This window comes from Amphibalanus amphitrite, unplaced genomic scaffold (assembly GCF_019059575.1).
Source record: "Amphibalanus amphitrite isolate SeventyFive unplaced genomic scaffold, NRLGWU_Aamphi_draft 000228F_arrow, whole genome shotgun sequence".
NCBI classification, from domain to species: domain Eukaryota; kingdom Metazoa; phylum Arthropoda; class Thecostraca; order Balanomorpha; family Balanidae; genus Amphibalanus; species Amphibalanus amphitrite.
The window spans coordinates 190,758-213,350 of record NW_024881723.1 but is presented as its reverse complement, the minus strand read 5'-3'; the positions used below and the strand labels follow the sequence as shown (position 1 = coordinate 213,350).

Sequence of the window (22,593 nt, the reverse complement as noted above, 5' to 3'; positions counted from 1 at the left end):
CAGTAACAGCACGATAGCAGCGCCACCTATATAACATCCGTTTAAAGGAGTCGTAGAGGAGTCTGAAACCTTAAATAGGGAGTATACTTTTTCTGTTAGAGTTTAACGTTCCCGTAATGAAACGTCACACTTTTGTTAGACATATCTTCAGCGAGGTATTTAGTCGTAGTTCTTTAAAAGAAAGCCGTACATCAATGGAAGTTTTCAAAAGGGAGTGGTAGATCATGAGGGATCATTCAACAGGGAGTCGTACACCTTCAAAAGCGAGTCATACCTATATGTAAACTATATATATGGCGTCGTACATATCTTAAAAGAAAATCGTACCTAACTCAAAAGGGATTCGCACATTTCAAAAAAGGAGTTGTACCTCTCGAAAAGGGAGTTGCACATTTTTAGGGCGAGTCGCACATGTTAAAAAGGGAGTCACTCATTTTCAAACGAGAGTCACACAGTTTCAAAAGGGAATCACTTATTCTCCAAAGGTAGTCACCTACGTTCAAAAGAGAGTCATCCTTCTTTGATGAGGAGTCAGATATTTTGGCAAGAGAGTAAAGCACCTTTTATGGGAGTCAAATGTGTAAAAGGAGTCTCGACTCCATGTTAAGTGAGTGCAATAACGTAGAGTCAAGACACCTCATTTTAACTTGACTCTCATAAAGGGGTGTCTTACTCCCTTGCTCAGATGCACGACTCCCTTTTAAAGATAGCCAACTCCCCAACAAAGGCGTCAACTATTGCCGTTCTGGTGTCGGACACCCTCGCAGAGCTCACTGATCCGATTTAAGGGTGTCATGACCCTCTCAGGAGGACACCATATTTTGGCTTCGTCGGAAACCGACGCCAAACGATGGGGTCAATGACCATACATTTTGGAGTCGGACACCAAAATCTATGCACTCGACTCTAAAACATGGAGTCGTCGTAGATGTGGGGTGTCAAAATTTTTATCAGTGAATAATGAAGGGAAATGTGCAGCATCAACCTTCTTTGGGAGGTGAAAATAACAAACCCATGAAAGAATATCTCACTTTTGTGACTGTCGTTAACGCTTTTTTCTTTCACTTGATATTATTTTGTATTTTTATGAAATAATTCCCCAGTCGAAGCTTTAAATGCTTTATCCAAGCATTGGTTATGACCCTCCATTAGAGGCGGAGCACCCTTTCTCCGAGTTTCACTACTGTCGGTGATGGCTCTGCCGTCCCTCTGCCGCCCCCCGCGCTGTCTCCGGTCGGTCGCCACTGGTAGGGTGGTGGCAGGTGCGTGTTCCACTGACGGCTCCCTCGACCTGCCGTGCCAACCTCTCGTTAGCTGTGGCCGGCGTTCAGTGGGAGGACAGGCGAGGCGCCGCGCCGACCGTCGGTGGAACCGTAGGGCCGAGCGCCGACCAGGGAACCGCCATCGGTCACACCGGTAACAGCTGCGGTCACACCGGTAACAGCTGCGGTCACACCGGTAACAGCTGCGGTCACACCGGTAACGGCTGCGGTCACAACGGTAACGGCTGCGGTCACACCGGTAACAGCTGCGGTCACACCGGTAACAGCTGCGGTCACACCGGCCTAAGACGGTGACACAGTAGCTCTTTGAACTTTATATGAGGCATGGGCCTTCAGGTACTTCGCAGTGCGTCGCATTCTAGATGTTTCTCACTTTCAATTTTTGGGTGAAGCGCGGCATCACTATGACTGTCCGCTTCCATATCGCCTTCCGCTTTCATATCGCCCTCCGCCCACCGTCCACCGCCCACCGCCGCCAGTGCCGGCATTTGGGCACCATCGCCCACCAGCCAATGCTGGCTGAGCCGGCGGAGCCTTAAACCAGCGTCGACGAGCGGCCGCACATTTTTGGGCGATACTCCACTCGGGAAAGTGTCTGCCCGTCGGGTTACGAGCGCATCTGGCAGCTCGCTGGCGGTTTAGAGCCTGCCGAGCCGGTGAGGGGCCTGGTGAGCATAGCTGAAACGGTCCCACGCTGCGGTCAGCTGACATGGCCGCGGCCCACACAGCGGCCAGCTGACACTGTCCCATACAGCAGTCAGCTGACATGGTCCCACACGGCGGTCAGTTGACTGACACTGTCCCACCGACTGACACTTCCCACCGAGCTGCATCTGACACTGTCCCACCGAGCTGTCATCCGACACGGTCCCACACAGCGGTCAGCTGACACCGTTCCACCGACTGACACTTCCCACCGAGCTGCATCTGACACGGTCCCACCGAGTGGTCAGCTGACTGACACGAACTCTGTTCCATCGAATGTCAGCTCTTATAGAGCCATTCAGATGATAAGTAAAGCAATAAATCCAGCACTGTTCCAGTTGTCGACCATTTGATGGGATAGTTACGTTATTAATTTACCTATTCGGGTGTACGATGTGACGCTCTGTTTCCGAGGTTTCTAACACCAGCTTGTTCATCGGACCTTTCGCTGTGACACTAATGAAGCTATGCGTTTCTTTCAGCGTGTCTGGCGTGGGATCTTGGCATTGTTCACCTCCCATCAGCCTATCGCGCCATCCAGTGGAGTCGCGCTCGGTGTGCTATCGGATTGTGGTTGTTACACACCCATCGCTCGGCCCCAATGCATACATAAGGCGGTGATGTGGAGGCGGTCCGCCCTCCACTGGGGGAGGACAGAGGGGAGAGGGGCCGGGTGTGACCGAGTGCTGACCGCAGGGCTGGCACCGCCACCGTCCTGTCCTCTCTCTCCCCTCCCCCCGGGGGTCAGTGGCGCGAGACGCTCACACCGGCCGCAGAGTATCGGGGAGTACCGCTCACATCGGCCGCAGAGTATCGGCGCGTACCGCTCACACCGGTCGCAGAGTACCGCTCAGCAGCCGCCGGCTCTCACTGCACTGTCCACAGCCGCAGAGTATCGGCGCCGCCCTCAACGCCCGCCGCGGGCTCTCACCGCCGCAGCTTCTCACCAGCACGCGACAGGCACGCGGGGGCGAGTCGGACAGTGAAAGGGTCGGCCCCCAGTCCGCCAGCCCTAGCTGACGCTGCGCGCTGGGCTCCGGCTGGTCAGGGCGCCCCGCCGCCCCGGCCGCGGCCGGATAGTAGCCGCATAGATATACGGATAATTCGCCGCGGCGGTCCGGAGCTCGGTGTCAGGGCTGGATTCCGGACCCGCCACTGATCCGCGCTATTGTCGGACTTCGTGACTAAAATAATCATACATCCTGCGGGCCCGTGCAGATTGAAATAGCGACATTTGAAAGCTACCGAGGGGCCGTGCCGACACGGCGATCTCGGGCCGCATTCAAATGAGCCGTCCGGTGCTGCCGTCCGGTGCTGGTCGTCCCTCCGGTGCTGCCGTCCGGTGCTGGTCGTCCAGCCGGTGCTTAGACTGTCCGGTGCTGACAGTTCGGCACCTCCGTCCGGTGCCGACTGTCCTGTGTCGCCGTCTGGCTCTGCTGTCCGCCTGACAGCAGCCACCGGACAGTGTCCGGTGCCGACTGTCCGGTGCTGACGGTTCGATTCGTCCGGTGTTGGCCGTCGGATCCGCCGTCGGGTGGATGCGCTCGAGGTCGTAATGCGCTCGTGTTCCTTTTCTCATATATCTCCCTTATAGTCTCCGAGGCCGGCTTTCGGTGCGGCCCGGCAGTGACCAGGCGCCCATCAGTCATCATTACCGTTATCGAGACAAACGCACCTGCCACTGCGGCGCCGAGGAGCGAGCAGGTGTCCGTTCGTCTGTCTGTCTGTCTGTCTGTCTGTCTGTCTGTCTGTCTGTCTGTCTGTCTGTCTGTCTGTCTGTCTGTCTGTCTGTCTGTCTGTCTGTCTGTCTGTCTGTCTGTCTGTCTGTCTGTCTGTCTGTCTGTCTGTCTGTCTGTCTGTCTGTCTGTCTGTCTGTCTGTCTGTCTGTCTGTCTGTCTGTCTGTCTGTCTGTCTGTCTGTCTGTCTGTCTGTCTGTCTGTCTGTCTGTCTGTCTGTCTGTCTGTCTGTCTGTCTGTCTGTCTGTCTGTCTGTCTGTCTGTCTGTCTGTCTGTCTGTCTGTCTGTCTGTCTCTGTCTGCCTCTGTCTGTCGTTGTCTCTGTCTCTGTCTCTTTCTCTGTCTCTCTGTTCCTGTCTCTGTCTCTCTGTTCCTGTCTCTGTCTCTGTCATTGTCTGTGTCTCTGACTCATCCTCTGCCGTGGGAAGTCCGTGTCGCCCCCCGCTGTCAGTACACACACCAGTGGGGCTGCTGCATCCCGCTGAGGTGGCTCTCTATAAACACCGGCCGGCCGGGGGACAAACACGGCAGCGCTGCCGTGGGAGACGAGACGCCCCGGTGGCGCTGTTCCGCAGGCTGTGACTCAGGCGGCCGGGTCACAGATGCAGTGCCGTTGTGACACAGCCGGCCGGACCGCAGTACCACAGAGTGGCCGGCGGTGATGGCCGCCTCCCGGCCACAGTGTCCGGCGGTGATGGCCGCCTCCCGGCCACAGTGTCCGGCGGTGACGGCCGCCTCCCGGCCACTGCGGCCGGCGGTGCTGGCCGTCTCCCGGCCACAGTGGCCGGCGGTGACGGCCGCCTCCCGGCCACTGCGGCCGGCGGTGCTGGCCGCCTCCCGGCCACTGCGGCCGGCGGTGCTGGCCGCCTCCCGGCCACAGTGGCCGGCGGTGACCGCCGCCTCCCGGCTACTGCGGCCGCCTCAGACCACCAGCGGCGCCGTGCAACCGCGGGCTGCCGGACGGAGCTGGTCCGATACGCCATGTATCCTGTGCGACGGAAGGGTGTATGGGGTCACCCCACAGTCTGCGGGGTGACATACCTACAGTCTGAGACAGTCTGAGGGGTGACATACCTACAGTCTGAGACAGTCTGAGCTGGCCCGGCCCGACAAACGCCCTGTGCCCAGCTCTGGGGGACTGAGGCACCGCGCCGGGTGAACTGATGGCGAGCAGAGCTGTGGGTGGGGTGACGTCCACCGGGTGCGCACTGCAGCAAACTGAGTGGGGTACCGTCCACCGGGCACTCACTGCAGCAAACAGAGTGGAGTACCGTCCACCGGGCGCTCACTGCAGCAAACTGAGTGGAGTACCGTCCACCGGGCGCTCACCGAGTGGAGTACCGTCCACCGGGCGCTCACCGAGTGGAGTACCGTCCATCGGGCGCTCACCGAGTGGAGTACCGTCCATCGGGCGCTCACCGAGTGGAGTACCGTCCACCGGGCGCTCACCGAGTGGAGTACCGTCCACCGGGCGCTCACCGAGTGGAGTACCGTCCACCGGGCGCTCACCGAGTGGAGTACCGTCCATCGGGCGCTCACCGAGTGGAGTACCGTCCACCGGGCGCTCACCGAGTGGAGTACCGTCCACCGGGCGCTCACCGAGTGGAGTACCGTCCATCGGGCGCTCACCGAGTGGAGTGCCGTCCACCGGGCGCTCACCGAGTGGGGTACCGTCCACCGGGCACTCGCTGCAGCAAACCGAGTGGAGTGCCGTTCACCGGGCGCTCGCTGCAGCAAGCCGAGTGGAGTACCGTCCACCGGGCACTCACTACAGCAAACCGAGTGGAGTACCGTCCACCGGGCGCTCACTGCAGCAAACCGAGTGGAGTACCGTCCACCGGGCGCTCACTGCAGCAAACCGAGTGGGGTACCGTCCACCGGGCGCTCACTGCAGCAAACGGAGCCTGCCGGCGAGCTGGTCACATCGCCGGATATCTTCCGATGCTTCCCTCCGGCGTCTGCTGTTTTTCACACAATCGACTGGGATTCTGCTTAAGAGCTAGAATAGTCATCTGAGCTGCAATATTCCCTGGCGACATCTGCTACCTGTTACGCCGGTGTGTGAGCCACCGAGGCCTCATTGGCCGCTGTGGGCGCGGCGGGTCACTGCGGGGTGGCACGGGGCCTGGTCGTGTTTCGGCCGGCCCGGCTCGGCCCGGGACCGTGTCCTCCTTTCCGCTCGGGAGGAGCGCCGAGCGTCGGCCCGCCGCCGGCGACGACATTAGTATTGACGGATGAGCCGTCGGATGGTGCCGGCCGGGCGTCGTTATACACCCCCCCCCCCTCCTCTCTGATCCACCCCCGTCCGCCTCGGGGGCCGTCGCCGAGGTCAAGTATCACTGGGTGCTCAGCTAGGCACTCCACCGGCTGTCTTGATTGCGAATGATCCTCTTCAGTCGTTAACTCGGGCTTTTTGAAGTGCCGCTTGACTTATTTTCGGAGACATTTTCTTCCTTGATCCTCTTCTCAAAGCGAGGTTCGATCCACGCAATGTCTACCGTGGGTTAATTTCCCATCGGGCTCGTCCCTGCCATCGATGAAGTGCTTGTATGTACTGGAGTACCATGTTGGAATATAGGTCGGGCAGACTGCAATCAGGTTCGAGCTGTGTCTTGGTTCTGACTCTGGCGTATCGTTGTGCCAACGCCTGGTGCGCCCTGGTGCAGATTATGGGATCTGACCCCTGTTGTGTCGCAGTGAGCTGATCCCCTCCCAGGGCTGTCGGCTGCCGGGGAACTGACCTGCTATCGGCGTGTCACCGTCCAGAGGACATGGGTTCTGAGCTGCCAGCTCTGCCGACGAACCAATTCATTTGGGTGGCCTCATTGCAGCCCACCTATCCCCAGCCGGCGATGCGGGCTGACCGTGACTCGGGCGGTCAGTGGGCGCTGACCGTGACCCGGGCGGTCAGTCGGCGCTGACCGTGACCCGGGCGGTCCGTCGGCGCTGACCGTGACCCGGGCGGTCAGTGGGCGCTGACCGTGACCCGGGCGGTCAGTGGGCGCTGACCGTGAGCCGGGCGGTCAGTCGGCGCTGACCGTGACCCCGGCGATCAGTCGGCGCTGACCGTGACCTGGGCGGTCAGTGGGCGCTGACCGTGACCCCGGCGGTCAGTGGGCGCTGACCGTGACCCGGGCGGTCAGTGGGCGCTGACCGTGACCCGGGCGGTCCGTCGGCGCTGACCGTGACCCCGGCGGTCCGTCGGCGCTCCCATGTCTGCTGAGAGCGCCACTGACCGTGGAGGGGCCTGTCGAGGAGCGGGCCGGAGCTCCCGCTCTCCGGACGGCGCCCGGGGCGGTGCCGTGCCCGCCGGCCGGCCGGCGATCGCAGCCCTGATCTGCCGCTGCCAGACCCGGGTCACCATTCAGCGGCGGCGCCGCCGCCGCCGCCGCTCCTATCTCCCGTGTGGAACCGCCGGCTAAAATCGATACCACCGGGTGCCGCCGGTGGCCGCACAGCGCCGGCCACGGAGGCCCGCAGAGCCGCCGCGCCGGGCCACGGAATTCGGCCTGACGGGGAGCGGCTCCGTGCTGTGGGCTCCGGCGCGCGGGGGGGGGGGGCGCCTCTGTGCCGAATCCTCGGTCCTCAGGAGCGAATACTCCTCAAGAACGTATCCTTACTCCTCCCTCCCTCCCTCCCTCCCTCAGAAAGAAGAAGTGACCTCTAGGCTCTGTCGTTTCTCAGGAGGGAGGAGTCGCCTGTGCGCTGTGTCACTCCTAAGGAGACGGGAGGCGGCTCTGGCAGTTCACCCGGTGGGTTTCTGCCAGGGAGCGGTCTGGGGACAGAAAAGCTAGGCGTGAGCAATTGGCATCTTCTAGTGATGCAAATTGATAACTTTCGACAAACCGGAGCATTGCTCAGGAGCTGATCGAGCTACAGCGCCGCGGAAAAGCGCATTCGATAGCTCTTTTAAGGCTCTGTCTGTGTAATTCTTTCAGATTTGACCTAAGGCCAATGGTTTGGTCTGCGGGGGGCAAAAGCTGCCAAAAATAGAGGATTTTTGCGGGAACAATTTTTCTACAATAACTTTCGGCTCAAAACTTGCACAGGCTTACTTTTAGGAGCTCGTGCTTCTCTCGTCAATATGCATTGAATGAACTATAATTTCAGAAAATTTGACCTCAGGTCAAGGTCAAGACCTGACCGGAAAAAGTCGTGTTGCGTATAAGTCGATCCGATCGTCGAGCCAAACACATCTAAGGCGTTTTCATTGCTCTAGCATGCCTCTATCAAGAGTTTATAGGGAAAAACTGTTACAAACATTCGTGACCTGAGATGACCTCAGAGGCATCAACAGGGATAACGGGTGGCATTTTCCGGTTCAGTGTGTCATGTTAACTTGTAATTCGGTGTTTGAATGTGCTTAGTTTGTCCAAAAGAGGCGTCTTTTATGTTTCTCTCTTTTCGATGGTGCGTCTTGTCCCGCGTACCTATCATTCATTCTACGTGCTTACCGTTTGTGTGCGGTGAGGTCTTGCATTCCGTATGAAGCAAGATCCTCATTGCATCAAAGAAGGCGTGGACTAGCTTCACGCGGCCACTTAACACAGTCCACATCCTTGTAGTTAAAAAGTGGGAACAAAGTCACAGCCGTGGCCGTGCCGCTGGTGATGATTTTTTGACAAACAGCTTTGCTTTTGCTATTATGCGGGTCGCGGGACAACCTTTTTGCGTCCATCTAGGACTTTCGTTGTCGCTTGCAAACAAGCAACTACAACATATATGTAGGGGAGGAAACAGCGAAACAGTTCAAACGTGCCAGCGTTTTGTCCGGCCTGATGTGCGGGCAAGTAGTGCAGGTGGCACGTTGTAGGAATGAGCCGGCACCACACTCTGCTCTGTGGCCTCGGATGTTGATGTTTATGCAAACAGCCCTTGGCAGCTGGCCAGTGGCCACGTCACCAACCAGTCGACCGCGCTCATCGCCGCTGGGCCGGGCCGGGACTGCACGGGGATTCCCTCTGTGGGCCGGGGCGCCAGACGTGGCCACGGAGGCCTCAGTGCACCGCCAAACCCGGACGGAAGATGTGGCCGTGGAGCGCGTTGCTGGTGAAGTTTCTACTGCTGGCCTGCCTATCGGTGGCCGCCGGCGCCGCCGCCACCATCCTGAACGGTCTCCTGGTGTACGTGCGCCACCACCTGGCCGGCAGCAGCCGACCGCGCGCCGATTATGTTACTAAGAAGTCGGTACTCCTGCTCGTGTCGTCTATCGTGGCCGCGCTGCTGCTGCTCACCCAGACCAGGGAGGTGCCCTGGGAGTGGCTGGGAACGCTGACGCCGCTCGTGACTATTCCCCTGGCCCTACTGCGCCAGCTGCTGCTGAAGTTTCTGGTGCTGGCCTGCCTGTCGGTGGCTGCCGGTGCGTCCGCCACCATCCTCCACGGTCTCCTGGTGTACCGCCGGCTGGCCGGCAGCCGACCGCTCCTCTATGACTGCGTCACTCAAAAGTCGCTACTGCTGGCCGTGTCGTCTACCATGGCCGCGCTGCTACTGCTCACCCAGACCAGGGAGGTGCCCTGGGAGTGGCTGGGCACGCTGACGCTGCTCGTGGCCATCGCCCCGGCCCTGCTCACCAGGCTCGGGCCGCCCAATGAGCACGTCGAAAACTGCCAGCTGTGCCAGATCGGTAAGGGTAGCGCCTACGCCCATTATTTTGGCTACCTCAGGCTCATGGAAGGCGAGCATGGCATCCGGAAACGTTTGGAGAAATTCAAACGTGAAAACCCTGCGGGCTTTCCAGAGGAAGAGCTGGAGAAATTATACTCTGAAGCAGTAGTGGTGCTTGCACCCAAGGATGGCAGTTACCCCGAGCAATGGGACAGACTGAGAGGTGTTGGCAAGATCACTGCAACACTGAAGCCCTTCAAGAAAAGAGTGGGTGGCAACGAGCGCAGCTACGGAGGCTTCAAGGTGCATGAAGTGAAGTCGAGCGACGAGAAGACCAAGATGGATGTGGCGCTGGACAAGGTGGGAGCCCTTGAGACCCTCCAGAAGCTGCGTCATCACGGTCCAGCCGGCCTCAGCGCTGCCGACTGCCGGCAACAGATGAGGGAGTTGATGGAGGAGCTCGAAGAGATCGTGTCTGACAATGAACACCTGACGGGTCAGCTGAAGGTGGTCAGTTACGACGCCGAAGAGCATGTCGGGGACGCCATCTTGGCGGCAATCACAGAGGGCTAGCCGATAGAGCGAAGCTAGCCTCGGGAACTGATGGCAACCGACGGGCTCCAGTTTGGAGGCTGGGGCTGGAGCCTTGAGTGTTGTGCCGCAGTCGTAACCACTGCCCGGTCAGTTTGGCAGTAGTCGCAGACGTTAGCCGTTCGGTGCGCCTTATCTCGGGGGGGGGGGGGGGGGGGGTTTGAATAGGTCGTGCATTCGGGATGTCTTGAAAGCGAGTCTATGCCTTTCTGTTTCGAAACGATTATTCTCTGGGAACTAATACATGTACCACTCATAAAATATGTGTTCGCTGCTCTCAAGCTATGTGGGCACACCCATGGATATGAGGAAATTGTCCTTTCTGGCAACTGGCTGGCTCGACCTTTTCCTGCAAGGTCCTCTTCTTTCGAGCCCCTGCGCAAAAAAAGCGCCGAAGTTCGCCTCGCTGCCATGCAGATTTTTACCAGGGCAGGAGGAGATGTGTCTCCTGCTTACGTCCTACTCTCCGTTTGGTTGCAGTGGAGAGGGATTTTGGCGCTGGGGTGATACAAGTGGCTGAGGTAATGCATGTGACTGGGGTGATACACAGGACGTGTATGTAAGACGTCACTGGGGTAGTTTACGTCGCTGGGGTAATTCACGTGGCTAGTCGCCTTGTGCCGTCCGACGGCTGCGCCGGCCACTCTGTGCGTTGGGCCTGCGGGGTTTCGGGCGCGGCTCTGACCTGCGCCGTGCGCTCTCCGGGAGGCCGAGCGCTGGCGATATTTCTGTGTGCTGACCCGGACCTCGATCGCCGCTCCTTTCTGCGAACGATCGACGGAGCGCCCCGTCGCCGGTCATCTGCCACTGGCGCTGACGGCTCTGCGAAGGTGACGGTCGGTCGCCGCCTGGCGCGCGGTGGGTGGCGGCGGCCGCGCCGCCGTCGCCGCCGATTTACGTCTTGCTCGGCTGGCGGACGGGTCGGAACGGGCGCCACCTGCCGGGGACCAGCCGGCTGGATCCGGCCGCCGCCGGTGGCACCGTCGGTGGCGGCGGCACCCGTCGTCGGCGCCGACGCGGGCGCAGCGACGCGCCAGCGCGCGGCGGCGGCGGACGTGTGTGTGGCGTGTGTGCGGCGGTGGCAGCGATGGCGCACACCTCGGACAGCTCGGACCAGCTGCTGGAGCCGGCCGCCGACCCGGAGGCGCCCGTGCCGCCGGCGCCGCCCGTGAACGGGGCGCCCGGCGCCGGCGAGCCGGCCGCCAGCGCCACCGTGGCCGTGGTGGACGAGCACCGGCGCACCGGCAGCTCCAAGAGCTTCAGAAGTGCCAAAGGCAGCATCCGCAGCTCCAAGAAGGGTAGGTGGGGGCCGGCGGGGGCGGCGGACCCGGGCTTCTGGAACGTCCCGTGTGAGTCAGGAGCCGGCCGGCGGCGGTCCCCGCGGACGGCTGATCGATGCTGGCGGCCGATCTCGGCCCGCGCCCTCCGGCAGGGTGGCTCACCGACCTCCCAGCGGCGACCCGGAGACTCGGGGCGCTGAACCCTCACTGGTCCGTCCCGCGGCCCCGGGGCACAGGGCGCTGAACCCCCCACCGGTCCCTCCCGCGACCCCGGGGTATAGGGCGCTGAACCCTCCACTGTTTTATCCCGCGACTGGGTAATACGGGGCGCCGAACTGCTCTCTTTCGCGATTTGGTGACACGGGCTGCTCCTGTGACCGCCTGTTCCTACCATGTCGTACGCGACACATGATGATATTTAGAGCATTTCTTATGAGACTTTGCGAGTCTTCCTCTCTGGTCTGATAAGTTTCCTGACAAATCCACTTACTGAGTATTTTTGCCGTTACATTAGACATTAGGTTGCATTTTTGTTCGCGTGGTCTCGTGCATTTCATGGTTGGTAAGTTACTGAGTCGGTACGTGTGCCTTCGTGGAGCTGCGTTACCCGATACGCCGTGTGGGGCGGCGGCAGCGGGCTATACTGCAGCGCCCGACCGGGTCGGCGGCCGCTGTTTCGGGGTGACGTAAGCGGTAAGCGCCCTTGCAGGCGTGCTATTGATTGTGGGCTGGTGTGCCGCCGGCCGGCCGACCGGACCGAATGGGTGTCGGTGCCGCCGCCGGCCGGGACTTCCGGCGGGACCGGGCCGGCCGGTTCGAGGGGCCGCCTCAAGCCGGGACTGCCGGCGGGGCCGGGCCGGTCCGAGGGGCTGCCGCCACCCACAGGGGCTGCCGGCGGGGCCGGGCCGAGGGGCCGCCTCAGGCCGGGACTGCCGGCGGGGCTGGGCCGGCACCCACAGGGGCTGCCGGCGGGGCCGGTCTGAACGGCCGCCGCCGCCCACAAGGGCTACCGGTGGGACCGGGCTGGGCCGGTCACTTGCGGCGGGCGGCGGGCTGCCGGTCCGAACGGCCGCTGCGGGACCGAACCGCACCTGTAGACAGGTACGGCCGGAGGTTCCGCCTGATCTGGACACCAGACCGGTACCGACCGCACCGCCTGCCGCCGAATTGGGGGTATTTGGCTGTCCGGCACCTGCTCCTTATGGACGCACCGCTGCCCGCGGCTGGCACACGGGTCCCCGGCGACCACTGGGTTCAGCGGAGCCCGCTGCCGAGCCGGCAGTCTGGAGGCGGTCCGAGGCGTCCCGATGGCCGCCTCAGTCTTTCAGCAGCCGGTCGGAGCTCCCGGTCGCCTGTGGTCCTCTGTACTGACGGCCCGTCGGCTGCCGGCTCGTGTGTGATTGTGGCATGGCCAAAAGTGGGACCGGCGCCGTCCAGTGGCGTCCAGTATCCCCTTTCCATCATACAGAAGAGAAAGGCGTCAGAAGAGAAACGATCGTAGTGTGGGGGCTGCAGTTAGTCGGTGTTTTGTGTTAGGCTTCCATTTTGCCATGGTTATGACGTATTTGTGACTGAAAGCGCGTCCGGTGGCGCTCATGGCAGCGACCGGCTGTCCTTGCCCCTTTCGTTCGAGTTGTGTCGGTCGGCGGCTGGCTGCCTCGTATTGATGTGTGTCCTGGTGCTTCCACAAATCACTGTCGCTCGCATTGACGTCACTGTCGCGATGACAAATCAGAATTTCTCGTACTGGGAATGGCACAAAGAAAGCGGCTGCGACAGAGATAGATAATTGGCTGGGCGAAGATATTGTTCACTAGGCTCTGTTATAAGCAACATTTTCGCAAGTATGTTTAGTCGTAAACAAAATGATATCATTCAACTTCGGGAAACAGGATAACGCAAGCCCGTACTTTATTTAGAGACAAAATATCACAAAGGTTATCACTTTTCCCCCAAAATCGTGTGGTACCTACCTCTGTGCTGTTTTATATTATCTCCAATATCTCATCAGACATTCTTTGTTTTTATACATTCATGTAGCTGTCCATTTCTACCACGGATGTGCGGATTTTATGTTGTACTGCCACTGACCAGCGGCTATTCGCGTTAGCAGTGGGAGTAAATAGCGACCGATGAAGCGACTCGAATCGGACTGTTAATTGTCGGATAAGTCAAAGCTTCTTCTCACCGAGTGTTAGGGCGGAAACCAGTGCTGAGCTACAAACTCACAGTCGCATGTCATGACTATCGACTTCGTCTCGGCGGCCCTGCATGGCGTACTGCTGGTGAACTGCGACCCTTTAGCTAGTCATATTCATTCGCGTTGATTCCAATCGCCCCAAATCTGCGATTTTCTTGGCCTCAGACCGAACGAGTGCCGTGCTCAGTGAAGCCGGCTATCGGCTGTTCCTTTTGTTTTGGTCGGCGACGTCAGCTGCCGACTCGGCTCTCGGCGGCCGGGCGGCCGGGTGAGCGGCGCGTCCCTCCTCGCCGGGCCGTTTCGCTGACGTCTCCAGTCTGTTCGCTCTCTAACGAGCTGACGGACGGCCGCTCTGCCGGCCGGCCAGTTAACGATCGGCACGGACCGGACCGAGAGGCGGAGGAACCGAGCGAGGGCAGTGCCACTCCGACTCCGACTCCGACTCCGACTCCGACTCCGCGGCGGCCGGACAACTGGTGGGATGACCACTTGTTTTGCCGAGCCTCGCGAAATACGTGCGTGGTGGGATGTTTGAGGTAAACTGCCGAGCATCCTGCTGATATTTATTACCCGCCCCGGCTGCGGCAGTGGTTGAAGGAGGCTCTGGCTCTGTTTTAAAAGAATGATCCGTCTCGTAGGTATTTGTATTCTCTCAGATGAAAAGGATTAGTCGGGTTAAAGGGTGATGCGGGCCGTGTCCGGCTGTGCGGATATTGTCCGGCTGTACGGGCCGTGCGGCCGCGCTTGGTCCGTCCGGGACCGCCGTAGGTGCCACAGGTGGCCTCCTGGCCCTCCGGTGTGGTGGTGCGGCCAGTGAGTCCGACCGTGCCCGTCAGCTGTCGTCACGGCACCTTCGTATCCGTGTAATTTTCGCCGGGCAGTGGGGCTGCGTGCTGAGCCGCGGCCGCCGGCCGCTGCGTGTGGGTGGGTGTCGGGCGGGCCGGCTGTCCGAGTTTCCGCGCCGTCCGGATGTGAAGTCGATACGCAGTCGGACGCCGGAGGCTGGCGCTGTTGGCCGGGTTCGAAGGAGCGACTCCGCGCTGATTGCGGTTTGAGAAGATCTAAGGAGTAGCGGCTGGTTAATATCGGGCTCGGCCGCTGGGCCTCGGGTCTCGGACTGATTAAAAGTGCTGAAAATGGACGGGTGGTGCGGAAGGACTGTTGAAAGGTGTTCCAGGCTAGGAACGAGAATGGTTGTTTGCACGCATACACGCAACTTATCTTACAAGCGGACTTGTAACATAAAAGGAGTCATTTCATAAGGACGGAAATGATAACACCGAAGGTCTCGGCTGATTGTGGAGGGTTAGAGTGGCTTGCTCTTCTTTGTTCCCTCTTGCCTCCTTTTTTAGGTGCATGTATCACTACATCATAAATCGCACTTCAAAGCAACAACAAACAGTATCGAATGAAAAATATCTGTTCATTACTCGAGTGCGACTTGTAAGGGACAGGTTACAACTGGACAGTCCCACGGTCCCCTGGCACTGAGTGCGGACTCTGCCGCGGTGACGGCTCCCGCAGAGGTCGACACCGGGCGCGGGCCCACAAGGTGAGGCCGCCCGGATATCTGACAGCGCGCCGCCCGCGCCGCCGCCGCTCTGTTGGCTCCATCGATCTCACTGGTGCGGTTTCCCGAGTAGCCGGCGGACCGTGCGCCGCGCTGACACCCGGCCGGTGGGCTGTGCGCGCTGCGCTGACACCCGGCCGGTGCAGTGGTGTGGGGCCCTCAGACAGGCCGCCGGGCTGTGCGCCGCGCTGACACCGGCCGCGGTGTTGGGACTCAGTCGGCACTCACTGACAGCCGGCGGCTCCCACGCCGGCGCCCATGTACTCCGGACAGGGGTATCGCTGACGCCCCCGGCCGCTGGCCGCAGAGCGCCGGCCGGCTGAGCGATGCTGCCCCGGGCGCCACTCCGCGCCACCGGCCTCGTTTGTCAGCGGTATAGTGACGCATCTGTAGGCGCGCCGGCCGTGGTCCGATACCCCCCCCCCCCCGTCTCTGACTGACTGAGCGGCGGGGGTCTGACAGTGTATATCTCGCCATCCAACGGTGATGATCCGTGCGGACGTGAGTGTCTAAGCGTCTGACGGCATCCTTCTGTCCGCTCGCAGATCATCCATGTGGATGTTATCGATCCATCCGACCTTACGTCGTCTCCTATCTGATAATTGTCGGACAGTACCCAAACGACACGACTGGTCTGGTTTGATCAGTGTGGATTCGACAGGGACTTACCATCAGTGGCTCGCTCGCTGTTTCTCCGGTAGCGGCACGTGCGCGGCTCTCTGCAGGCGCTGTGCGTTTCGGCGCTGGTCTGCCCGTCTGGTCATCAGAGCGGCGTTCACGGTCTATTACCTGCTCGGGGACGGCCGGCCCGTCGGAGTCGCGCGGACACGGCCGGTGAGACGGGCCGGCGCGTCACCGCCGATCAGCGCGACTCGCCGCAAACCAACTCACTTAGCGCGCCGCGTCAGGAGCTGCCACTCCTCGCCCGGACCGGGGGACGCCCCCTGGAATGGGAACACTCGGTCGGTGTTTGAGGCCGGGCACAGGCCGGGCCTGTGCCGCTCTCGACTCTCTACCGACTGCCGGGGCTGCATCAAAACTCTGACCGGTGCGGTAGCAAAGTTCCCACTGCTGACGCGGTGTCCGAGCTCCCATCGGCAGCTGACGCCAAAATACGGCGTCCAATGGTAATGAAGGCCTTCCTACGCCGAGCCTCTGATGTCTCGGCGTCGACACCGCCCCCGCCCCCGCCCCCGCCGGCGGCCGGCCGCGCCGTCAGCCCCAATCAACGTCTACCGACATCATGGGAGAGCGGTGGACAGGGCCGGGGAGGTCCGGGAGAAGCGTCCGCTGAGGTAGTGTCGGGAGGAGGGAGGAGCGTCCAGTGAGGTAGTGTCGGGAGGAGGGAGGAGCGTCCGGTGAGGTAGTGTCGGGAGGAGGGAGGAGCGTCCACTGAGGTAGTGTCGGGCCGTCCAGTGAGGTAGTGTCGGGCCGTCCATTGAAGTAGTGTAGGGAGGAGGAGCTTCCAGTGAGGTAGTGTCGGGAGGAGGGAGGAGCGTCCGGTGAGGTAGTGTCGGGCCGTCCGGTCTGGTAGGGCGGGGAAGAGGGAGGGATCAGGACGGGACGGGGCCGAGGAAGCCCCGCTCGGCACGGCGAGTTTCGGTCGCCAGCTGTGGCCACCGGCCGCCGAACTGTCTGTGGCAGAGACTAGGATAGCCACCACGGGAGCCAAGCTGTTCGGTTGTGTTGAAATCTTCCAATAGATGTGTTAAGACCATTGTCCCATTTGATTTGCTCCATTTGTTCCGGGTTTTCATAGCAGAATAACGGCCTAATAAGTCGGAGAGAGCAGCCGAGGATAGTTACTATCCTCGGCTCCCTAGATCATTGCTTCATCAAACCTGAAACGATATAGAGGATTCTTCGTGGCTCCGAGTGGAAGATATGTGTATCACGATTAAGCTAGTTGTTAATGGTTCTATTAACTATTCATTGCTACTGGGACTGGTGTTCCTTTATTACTGAAAGAGTTTTTGACTGAATGCACTGTCGCGAACCTAACCACAAAACACGAGCCTTAACAAATAAGCGGCCACATAAAAGAGCTCGATTACTTTTGTCAGGTTTGAAGAAGCGGAAACGCCCGCTCCGTTGTCCGTTGGAGACGTTCCAGTGAAAACTGTCGGCTTGTGCGCCGAGGCGGGATTCCTATGCAGTCGGTGGGGTGCCTGTCCAACTAACTATTCGGTCATGATGCACTAAAGTTTGCCCCAGCAACTTGAGAAGTCTATCGAGCTTTTTCGGGGTCATTTCTTCATCAATAACCATAGATCGTCAGCTACGTAATGGGCGTCTGGTAAACAATGGTCGATTAATTAAATTATTAATTTTCGCATGAGATACCCAGCCTTTCCAAAGATAAATGTTTTCACTTGCTCTTTTTATTTTTGCCACACAATGCTGGCAGTCACGAATTAGGAAGACATTTCATTTTGCCGGGCCCAATCATCGTCCCGGAAAGAGCCGACTGTATTTTTCATGGTACCTCATTGCCCGCTTTTCTTTACTCATCGCTGTTGGTAGTGAACATTTTATCTTAGCACCGTTCTTACCATTCCCCTGAAAGTCATAAATAACAAACAGTTAACATTCGAATATGCTTTCGAAACTAATGCGTGAAACATTTGAAGATGAAATGAAAATAATACTAGTGAAAAATATACTTTTTAAAGGGAATTTTAAACATTATATTGTTTATAGGTACACGTTGCTGCTTCGTGTTTTTTACAAAGTAATTAAGGGATAGCATTTTTAAGCTTCCATTTTTTTTCTGTTTCAGGAACTGATCTCAAGCTAATAGGTATATTTTTGCGTCCAAGCTGAACTTGCGAGGCGCCTCCAATAGCGCACGGGCGTGCGGCCGCTGATAAGATCAGCAGCCGGCTGAGCTCAGCTGATTGTCACACTGTCAGCTGACGGCTGAGCTCAGCTGACTGTCACTCTGTCAGCCGCAGTCTGCCGGCTGAACTGTCAGCTGTCGGCTGCACTCGCCGAACCGTCGGCTCAGCTGTCGGCTAACTCGCTGAACGCGCTGTTCAGCTGTCGACCGGTCGGCGGCTGGGCGTCGTGTCAGCTTCGGCAGAACTGTCGTGTCGGCTGACAGTAGGACTGCCTCTCTGCTCCTTTGTGGGCGTTACTATACTACAGAGCGGCTTCCGTCCCTCCCTCGGTGACAGGTTCAGTCCGAGACGACAGACAAGGACCGGAGCCGCTGGCCGCTCGCCGCGGTCACCGAATTCTGATGGTGCTAGAACTCCAATTTGTCTACCACGCAACAGAGTCCAGTCACAGTCGGCTCGCAGAGGCTGCTGTCGGCCGTCCGCTCAGCCGGAGATCGGGCCTCTGTGTCTTCACTCTCTCCCGGGACACCTGCAGAGCTATCCGCCGCACTCTGCCCGGGCGACAGACCGAACCCGGTGTCCCTGCGCCCGTCTCCGTCGCCCCTACTCCGCGCCAGGTGACCCTCGTCCGCCTTCTTCCGGCTCCCCCTGCTCCCGGTGACCCCGCGCCCACCTTCCTTCCCTGCTCCGGCCGCTCCCGATGACCCTCGTCGGCTCCTTCCCGGCCCGGTGGCCGCTCCGTCAGCGTGTCCGACCAGCTCTCTCCCAATCTCGGCTCGAGCGCCGCTCGTCTCGCAGTAATGAGATATCGTCCCCGACGGCTCCGCGGGCCGGCCGTCGGAGCGCGCGCGGAAGTGTCGCCACCGTACCGTCGGTCCGGGGCTCTGCAGACTGGCAACAGGCGGCGGCGGCTGTACCGGTCAGTAGTCAGCGGGACCGTCCCCCACTCCGGCGGGCGGCTGTACCGGTCAGTGGTCAGCGGGACCGTCCCCCACTCCGGCGGGCGGCTGCACCGGTCAGTGGTCAGCGGGACCGTCCCCCACTCCGGCGGGCGGCTGTACCGGTCAGTGGTCAGCGGCACCGTCCCCCACTCCGGCGGGCGGCTGTACCGGCCAGTGGTCAGCGGCACCGTCTCCCACTCCCCGGCCGCTAGCTGTACAGGTCATCCGGTAGCTGCCCCGCTCAGCTGCCCCGCGGTGCTATCTCGGAAGAATGGAATACAAATATGAACATGAATGTCTCACAGGACATATTTCACGATTTGACTAGAAATGGCTCGAACATACATACCAGTCTCTGCCTGAGCGAGTCGCGCTGCCCGCAGCAGCGGAGCTCTGTGGGGAGGTGTTACGGCGCCCCGAGGGCCCGCCGGCTCCGCGCTGTCTCCCACTCCACTGTGCCGGTCTCTCCCTGCACGGAGCCCGCAGCAACGGAGCTCTATGGAGAGGTGTTACGGCGCCCCGAGGACCCTCCGACTCCGCGCTGTCTCCCACTCCACTGTGCCGGTCTCTCCCTGCACGGAGCCCGCAGCAACGGAGCTCTATGGAGAGGTGTTACGGCGCCCCGAGGACCCGCCGGCTCGTCACGTCCAGGTGCTCCGGCTCACTCGGCCTCCCATCCACCGTCCGCCTCCGTGCCGACGAAATCGCTACCGAATGGCGGTCGGCGGAACTTAATGTGTCCGGGGAGAAGTTTCCAGAAGCCCTAAAACTAGAGCATTCTTAAACATGCCAGGCAACTAGTGGTTCAAATGAATTATGCATGCATGGATAACCAAGTTGCACAATCGAGTCTGACGCGTTCTTAAACATTTCCCAAAGCTCCCTGTTCTTGGGACCCGATTAGCTGTCTCAAAATGAAGGCAGACTTGTTAGTCTGCAAGAAAGGAAGTTAATTTGTCAGCGGTTTGTATACGGATGTGATCAGCCTATGAATCCATTCACACTGGAGTGTTCTGCACGTACCGTTCGTCGCCTTTCCTCCGTTCCCAGGCGTCCAGAATCGTCAGCACCGCACGCAGGGTGATATTGCCGACCCGTGCTCGCCGCCGGTCGTTTTATGCGGACTGGGAGGTGTCCAGTCTGTCTCCGGTGTGTGACGGCCCCCTAACCGGTGTCCTCTGTCCCGTGGCCACCGGCCGTGACCGGGCTCACGGCGTCACTGGAGCCGCCGGCACACGCCGACCGCCCGGCCGCCCGGTGTCGGGTGCCGACCTGAGGTCACACCCGTGACCGGCCGGCCGCGGCCCGGCGCGTCCACAGCAGGCTGACCGCGGACCCGTGCCGTAACCCGTCCGGCAGCCGGCGCGGTCGGCGCTCCCTGTCCCGGTCCGCTCGCGGTCTGATTTGTGGCCCGGTCCGCGCTGGGCCGATTCGGAGGGCGTCCCTGCTGAGTCGTAGCCGTTCGGGCCGTGTCGCCCCCCAGAGACCGGCCGGGCCGGGCGCGCTGACCGATAAAGCCGAGCCGCTGCCGGAATACATTTGTCGGCCGCCGCTCCCGTGTTTGTCGGGGGTCGCAGGTCGAACGGCCATTGCGAACGTTAAGCGGGGTCTGCTTTTGCTCTGCTGTAGGGAGAGTGGTTACTGACCGTGACGAGGTTCCAGACAGACTTGGAAGAGCGTGTTTGGTGACAGCGTACGACACGAGACAGTAGACAGGTCCTTGGTGGTACTGAGCAAGCACTGTTTGTTGTCAGTAGGTGTAGTTGTGTCCATGAACACCGCGACAGCGATCGGTATATGCCGCTCCTCGGCCGCCCTTCTCTGGAACGGCACAGCCTATGTCCTATACAGTTGCTCCACCCCGATCAGTGGCTGGCGTCCGTTCTGCATTGTGCACTTATCGCGTCCGTGTCGTCCCATCCGGCTGAGCTCGTCCGTGTCGTCCCGTCCGTCCGTGTCGTCCCGTCCGTCCGTGTCGTCCCGTCCGTCCATGTCGTCCCGTTCATCCGATCTCGTCCCGTCCGTGTCCCCCCGTCCGTCCGTGTCGTCCCGTTCATCCGATCTCGTCCCGTCCGTCCCCCCGTCCGTCCGTGTCGTCCCGTTCATCCGATCTCGTCCCGTCCGTCCCCCCGTCCGTCCGTGTCGTCCCGTTCATCCGATCTTGTCCCGTCCGTCCATGTCGTCCCGTCCGTCCGTGTCGTCCTGTTCATCCGATCTTGTCCCGTCCGTCCATGTCGTCCCGTCCGTCCGGGCCGGGCCGGCGGACACTGAATCAGTTCACCGTGACATAACCGAGGCTGGCGCTGGCTCTGCGGAGATATCACAGATTGAGCTCTGGGGTACAATCAGCCGCGTATTTGTGAGGTGTACTAGCACCCATGGCAGCAATAAACTGTTGGAAATATTCTATAAATATGACCGGGCTAGCTGATGGCGACTAACTTAGGCTCGTTTCCTTTCAACTATAAAGTGTGGCTGAGCAGCAAACTGTGTTCACCTTCCATTTTCTTTTTCTAGCTGAAACAACGCTAAATGTTTTGAATACGCATTGAGATCGTGCATATTGTAAACACTGAGACATTATTTTGCTGCGGGGTGCAATTTCTTACGCATGGTTTACCAAAAAGACCATTCATTTAACCGCAGGCCATTTAGCCTTTCTGAAGCCAGCGTGGCCTTCTGGGAGCGTGGCCAATCGGCCATTCCTTCCCTTTCAGGCAACTGTGCAACGTAAACTGCTATAGCTTCATTTAATATTATGTCGAAACGTGCCACATTCCGAACAATACCATTGTGCGTTGATGTCTGATTTATTGCGTATTTATTCGTATTTGTGAAAAAGTTAAGAAGTGCTGCTCTCACTTCCGCTATTATTTAGCTAGTGATAAGCGCCGTTGCGGAGCCAGCACAAGACAAAAGATCAATAGTGAATGCCGGCTAGCGGCCAGAAATCGCAAATTGAATAAATACCAGACGGCGAGGGCAAATCCGATCAATACAGATCACTCTATAATTACCGCTTAATGACCGCAAACTGTATTGATGCCAACAAATAATCAGTGACAGCAAACCGATCAATTGTCAGTCGTAACTGCAAATTGGCTAAATACCCGCCAGTGACCACCGCGCTCAGTCTGACAAGTGACCGTCTGCTGCGTCCGTCTCTGAGCGTCCCACTGCCGGTACTCCGCAGTCCCCGCGTGTGTCGGCAGCCAGAGGTCCCCAGTCGCCCTGCTCAAAAGGCGCACCGCTCTGAGCACACTCCAGCCCACTCCAGAGAAAATGGCGCACGCGACGTGCGGCACCGCAATCTGGGCCGACCCGCGCTCTGTTCCGAGTTGGGTTTTAATTGAATTCGGCCGCGCTGGTGGCGGCGGTGCCACTCGGTCTCGGGGCGGTTCCAGCGCTGGCGTGCCGCGGAGGGTCGCGGTCGGCACGCCTCGGCACCGCAGCTCGGCAGAGGGTCAATACGGCCGCTCCTTCGAACTCACAGCAGCCCGCTGTGTCACGGAGCTCAGTCAACCAACCGCTCCGACACGTTCAGATTTTGACCTATTTATAATAATCAGATGTAAAGTGCATTGCTCATTGAGATTTTCATGCCAATGGCTGGTTGAGGCTCTGCCAAGCCCGCAATTTTACTGTACAATTGCGACTTGTGCCACAAATTGTGCCACTATTGCCTCAAAGTACATTTGTACTTTTTGGTGCTAAAGATGTAAGCGTGACGATGTTTCCTTTTGGAGCACAGAAGCTCGGAGAACCCGGATCTATTTTGGGTGCCCCCGTGCGGCTGTGAGACGACTGGGGATAGTCTGGCTCCGCGCTGTCTGCTACGAAG

General features: G+C 59.6%; 1 protein-coding gene across 1 annotated transcript in view; it reads left to right on the top strand.

Annotated features, from left to right (window-relative positions):
* Window positions 1-10,979: 10,979 nt before the first annotated feature.
* Window positions 10,980-22,593, top strand: part of LOC122385700 (solute carrier family 12 member 4-like) — an 89,292-nt gene continuing 77,678 nt past the window's right edge. The window contains 1 exon segment of the mRNA XM_043374147.1: window positions 10,980-11,219. Coding sequence (XP_043230082.1) covers window positions 11,009-11,219 — 211 coding nt within the window. The 5' untranslated portion in view covers window positions 10,980-11,008.